The 5,835-nt window shown below is 33.1% G+C and overlaps 1 protein-coding gene across 1 annotated transcript in view; it reads right to left on the minus strand.

Moving 5' to 3' along the window:
* Window positions 1-1,106: 1,106 nt before the first annotated feature.
* Window positions 1,107-5,835, minus strand: part of LOC145632027 (uncharacterized protein C24B11.05-like) — a 5,647-nt gene continuing 918 nt past the window's right edge. Inside the window, exons 4-8 of the mRNA XM_081684282.1 lie at window positions 4,282-4,319; window positions 4,007-4,094; window positions 3,639-3,848; window positions 2,879-2,944; window positions 1,107-1,618 (exon numbers count right to left, since the gene is read on the minus strand). Of these exons, the coding sequence (XP_081540408.1) occupies window positions 1,448-1,618; window positions 2,879-2,944; window positions 3,639-3,848; window positions 4,007-4,094; window positions 4,282-4,319 (573 nt within the window). The 3' untranslated portion in view covers window positions 1,107-1,447. The remainder of the gene's footprint in view (window positions 1,619-2,878; window positions 2,945-3,638; window positions 3,849-4,006; window positions 4,095-4,281; window positions 4,320-5,835) is intronic.

Genomic DNA, 5,835 nt, shown 5'->3' on the forward strand with positions numbered 1-5,835 from the left:
ATATAGTAATGAAATTTCATTGTGAAAAGGTTGTGGCAATGAAATAATCCTTATTCCTATATGATTTTTATATAATTCTACTATATATAAGTGGGTGTCAAGTACTCTCTCCATTGCTAGAATAATTTTGTCTCGCTTTATTTAGAATATCACATTGTCTCATCTATAATCTATCTATAATATTATTAAAACACAATGAAACAACATGTAGCGCCATGTGTCACCATTGAATCAATATGATTTGGCGCCACATCATCACTATGTGTCAAATGTTTCATCACTCTAAAAGTTTTCATATGTGTAACCTTCGTAGTTAATTTTCTCTAGAATGTAACTTCTAAGTAATTGCACAATAAATAATAATATAATTTGTAAGAAATTAATCACATACTAATGGTTGTTGATTCCTAAACTAGATGGTACAAGTGTTTTGTAAATTGAAAACCAGTGAAGTAATTACACAGATTAATATTCACATTTATGTTACTGCATCTCACTTTCAATTCTTAGTTATTTTTTCTGTTTTTTGAATTTATTTTAAATTTAAGGTAATGTTTTCAATATATTATTCAAAATTTAAGGTAATATTTCATTTTATATTTAAACAAAATAAGGGACATTGCTCGAGCAACGAACTAGTTTAGAATAATATCACATGATGTCATACTAATTCATCATGATGTGTGGTTCACAATATATATATTTTTTTTAATATGTGTGGTTCAAAATAACAATATATTTAACTAATAATTATATGGTTATTGAATCACGTTGTTGAAAACTATAAAATTAATTACAAATAAAACAACCTTTTAGAAATGGAGGGATTATCGACCAATCAATATGAAGGAGATATTTTTTTGTGAGGTGGAAAATGAAATGAGGAGGGTTAGAGAAAGCCAAAGGTTACATCTAATATCTTACATGACATTAGTAAAGATAGTATGAGCCACAATCAACATAGAGCCCACGTTGTAGCTATCATAGAAATCGCATCATACATCCACTAAAAGTTATCTTACAAGTAAACAACACTTGACAAATTTCAATTATTGTAAGCATATACTTGTAGATGATCACTACGCTGAGTTGTTGATGCTTAGGAATGTTCTGGATATTCTTTACATTATTATTATTCATAACAAGATCAGATGACATTCATGAAATTTACAATAATGTCCTCATAAGTTCACAACATCTATGTGCATGCATTTACAAAACTCCAAAAGATACAAATGGAGAAGAAAAGATATACACGCTACATTGTCAACTAAATTTAGGTTAAGTTCCAACATATAACCGCGCTTCTTTAGCTAAGATCACGTACGTTTTTTAAATAAGTTTTGTTTCCACTTTAGGAGAGTGACGATTTTATATTTTAGGAGTGCTAAAATCAATTCACCCAATCTTTTGACGAAGTATTAGAGGTAGTGGAACTTTTTTAAGTTTAAGCCCCAACAATAAGAAGGTTCTCAAGATCACTCCTAGACCGTCCAATTGCCCTTTCATCATCTTTTGTTGATCCATTGATCTGCCATATCTCTGGAATTGCTTGTGCTAAGTTATTCACTGACTCAAGAGCATAATCTGCATCTTGAGTTTTTGTTGTTCGTCCAACCTTCAAATTTTTCGGCAAAAGCAAAGTATTAGTAATAATTTTCATAAGATACTACCTCCGTTACAGGTTATTCTTAGATTTAAAAATACTACCTCCGTTACAGGTTTTGTGCAACGATTAGACATTTTCTCTATTCGTTGCACATAACCTGTAACGGAGGTAGTATAATTTTACAATAGACACAACTTTAACATATAATCCCTCCGTTTTTAAATACTTCCTCCATTTCTCTTGGACACGCATGCCGATGCTAATATCTTTAATTATTAATAAGTATAAATTTTAACAATCGAAAATTAATAATCTATTCATTGAGATAATTCCAACAAGTACTCACAAGACTATATTTTTTCTTATGTACAAATCACAAACATTAGTCAAATTAGGACAAATGAATAGTGTAAAAAATAGAAGGAAAAGTTTTGTATACACCCGGTTTTCAATAATTTACTGTACAACGGGTTCACTTTTGTCAGATTTAATGTCACTTTTGTCAGATTTAATGTCACTTTTGTCAAATTTATCAATGAAGCATAAATAACTCATATATATATCTGGGTAACTTTTATGCGTTTTAGTGTAACTTTTGCGCATTTTATTGTCACTTTATAACGGATGTTCAGTAATTACTGAACATCCGTTTTATTTAAAAGTTTGTGAAAATAAAAATGGAGCAAGTATTTAAAAACGGAGGAAGTACTTCGTACTAACTAACTAACATAGATTAACTTATTGCAACAAGCTAAGGATAAGTTTTCTCTACATATAAAATAGATGATAACCTTGTGAGTGAAAAAATGTGGCATCTTAGGAAGGCAATTAATTTGACATCTATAATTACTATACGTCTATACATAGACAACATACATAGGTTCTTTAATTCAAAACCAACTTTTTTTCAATTAGGTCCTTGTGCATTTATCCATTAACAAGTTGTTAAATGTTGATAGGATAATGTAGTAACCAATTAGAACTTGACGTGTAGATTTTTACAAACTCCTGATAAAAGGTCGTGTAAGCCTAGTACAAATCACGTGATATTTTATTTATTTAGATGGGCACACGTTTCACATGAAACGACACCGTTACAAAATTGGAGAAAAAAAAACAAAAATTAACAGAATTTACATAATCAAAATAAAATACGAGTACTACGGAATTTTTTTATTTTTTTATTTTTTAAAAAAAAGGAAAATTAATATAGAGCAGTATTACGGGCAAATGCGTTAAAAATAGTTTTGTCGGTGGAAGTGAACTTACCAATACAGTTTTGAGACCAAGAGCTTTTCCAGCGGCGACGTTTTTAACATTGTCATCCAAGAATAACTGCAAAATCAGTCAAATATTTGACACCTTAGCTTCCGATTTTGTATACATCGTATTTAATTACAAATATTACAAACAAAACGTGTTATACTGTCTCACTTGTTTTGTTCTAGAATTTGCTTTTATGTGTTGTTAATATTAGTGCTTTGTCTTTATTAGATGTCTTAATTCCTTTTCTTGTATGAATGCTAGTTGTCTCCTAAGGAATATCTACAGTATTTTTTTTAAACAGAGAAAGCATAATTTGAGATACTTTAACTTAATACGCCGTAATTTAATCTGTAACTAGCCAAATTTATGCATCTAATTATCGAAGTTATAGACATGATTAATTATTTTAATTATATAATGACGTACTTAATTTAATTTGTTTGGTCAATTTTTGTTACTAAAAGAATACGAATAAAAGAGTACGGAGTAGCATATTTGATAGTTAAGTAACACCAAATTAATTTTTAAAAAGAGTTTTTATTCCATACATTTTTATCTGACATTAAATTAACTAACTAGTATTACTTTAAGGACATTTTTGTCATTTCACTATGTGTTGGTTAACATATTATTTTGTTCTTGTTCTCGTGTTGTTTTGTGATATCACCTCAATTATTAAACTTTTTTTTAGCATATTTAATAAATTGAATAGGATATTAGTAAAAACTTGAAACATATATGCAGAAATTATAGTATTTCTTACGGTGCGATGAGGATCAATATTAGCAGCAGAAATAGCAATTTCCATAGCATCAATCGAAGGCTTTAGAACAACAGGAAGTTCATCAGGACGAGTGGCCATTGAGAGGTTTGGATTAAGTGTTTCGAAGCATATAATTTGCTCAAAACAATCCCCTATTCCAAGCCTGTTTAAAGCCTTTGTAGCATGAACTCGGTCTGAATTCGTAAATATCTGCCCTCAAAAAGAAAACAAAGAAGAAATTAATGAACAATCAAAATTCAAAAGTCCGTTTACCACATGTACTTAACAAACAAATAAATTGAATAGTAATGTGACTATTAATTTCGGACAAATTAAAATTAGTATTGTATTTTGTTGATGAAACATACGATCTTTCTTTGGGAGATGCTGAGTAAGATGTTGCGTAGGTTAGGATTTGGCTTGATCTGCGCGTATGGCAACCTCCCGTGCACGAAACTGTCAATTGTCAACCCAAATTTATTAGACGTCTCACTCTTTACAATTGATATAAAAAGAATTCGGTAGACCAAGGAACCAAATAATGACTTAAACAATTACGTATCTATGTAACGTATACATAAAAAGTAAATAGAACTTTTAAAATAAATAATTAGATACTTCGTATATAATTACAATTACGAACCTGTGGTAATCATCAGCATCAATATCATACCCTAGGGCCTAAAGATGGGCACGGGCCGTGCCCGTGCCGCCGCGGGCCGTGCCTGGCCGTGCCGGGGTGGTGCCCGTGCCGTGCCGTGCCGTGCCGGCTCCGCGGCGTGCCGTGCCGTGCCGTGCCTGGGATTGGCACACCCCAGCCCACGGCACGGCACGGCCCACGTGCCTAGCGGGCCGTGCCGTGCCGGGCCGCGGGCCAAACCGTGCCGTTTTTAATTTTTTTTTTTTTTTTTTTTTTTTTTTTTTTTCTTAAAAAAAAAAAATAAATGTTAAAAAAAAACGAATTAAAAACAAAAATGCATATAATAAAAAAAAAATACTAGTGCGATAATCCGAAAACACAAAAAATTGAAGAATAACTTATTTTATTATATGACGGTAGCCGACTAGCCGGTATTTATAGGGGATTTGGGTGGGAAATGGGGTGGAAAATATGGCCGTTTATAGCTGTTGGAAAACGGCCATAAACGGCCATATTCCAACGGCTAGTGGCACGGGCCGTGCCGTGCCGTGCCTGGCCGTGCCGGGCCGTGCCTGGCCGTGCCACGTGCCGTGCCGGCGGGTCGTGCCGGCGTGCCGGCCCACGTGCCGGCCACCGTGCCGCCCGCCGTGCCACGGGCCGTGCCCGTGCCGGTCCCAAAAAAGTTGTTCACGGCACGGCCCACGGCACGCCGGCGTGCCGCCGTGCCGTGCCGTGCCGGCCACCGTGCCCGTGCCGGGCCGTGCCGGAGTCGTGCCGGGCCCGTGCCGCCCGCGTGCCGGCACGGCCCGTGCCCATCTTTACTAGGGCCTGTAAGTCCAATAATACAAATAATTATTGTTAGAATTATCAACCAGCTATACGTACTTGTCATCATTATTATCATTATTTTTCATTTTATTTAAAAAATATAATTTCTACTCCGTAGTAGTTTATTAATGGAGTATTTTGTAGCTATATTTTAATATAAATTAAAAAAAAAATGTGCTTGTTGCTAAGATTTAATCAATAAAATATTTTAACAAAATTATACAAAAAAAAAAAAAAAAAAAAAAAAGAAAGGTATTACCTCCGTTACAGGTTATGTGCAACGATTTGACATAAACCAAAGCAGAAAAATGTCTCATCGTTGCACATAACCTGTAACGGAGGTAGTATATTTAAAGCATGTATGATTACATATGTTTTGATGTATATATAACAACATAAAAACAAGAAAAAAGTTACTCCTAGGGGAAATAGGGAAAAATTAGAACATAAGCCAAGAAACTTCTAGGAAATGGGGGGTATAATAACATTTAAAGTTATATTTTTATTGTAATACTGTAAAGTTTACTTGTCAATAATAGTTACTCCGTATTGATTATTATTATTACTCTTAATAATACTATTAAGGTTAGTAAATGAGATTTGTTTACAGATTTTAAGTATCACTGACACTTTTCATAACTTTAGTTAATTAATAAACTAGTTAAATATCTACTCATAAGTTATGTTATTGTACACAAATTATCATTTTGTTAATACAATAATTATAAA

Source organism: Chenopodium album, chromosome 5, assembly GCF_948465745.1.
Source record: "Chenopodium album chromosome 5, dcCheAlbu1.1, whole genome shotgun sequence".
Classification (NCBI taxonomy): domain Eukaryota; kingdom Viridiplantae; phylum Streptophyta; class Magnoliopsida; order Caryophyllales; family Amaranthaceae; genus Chenopodium; species Chenopodium album.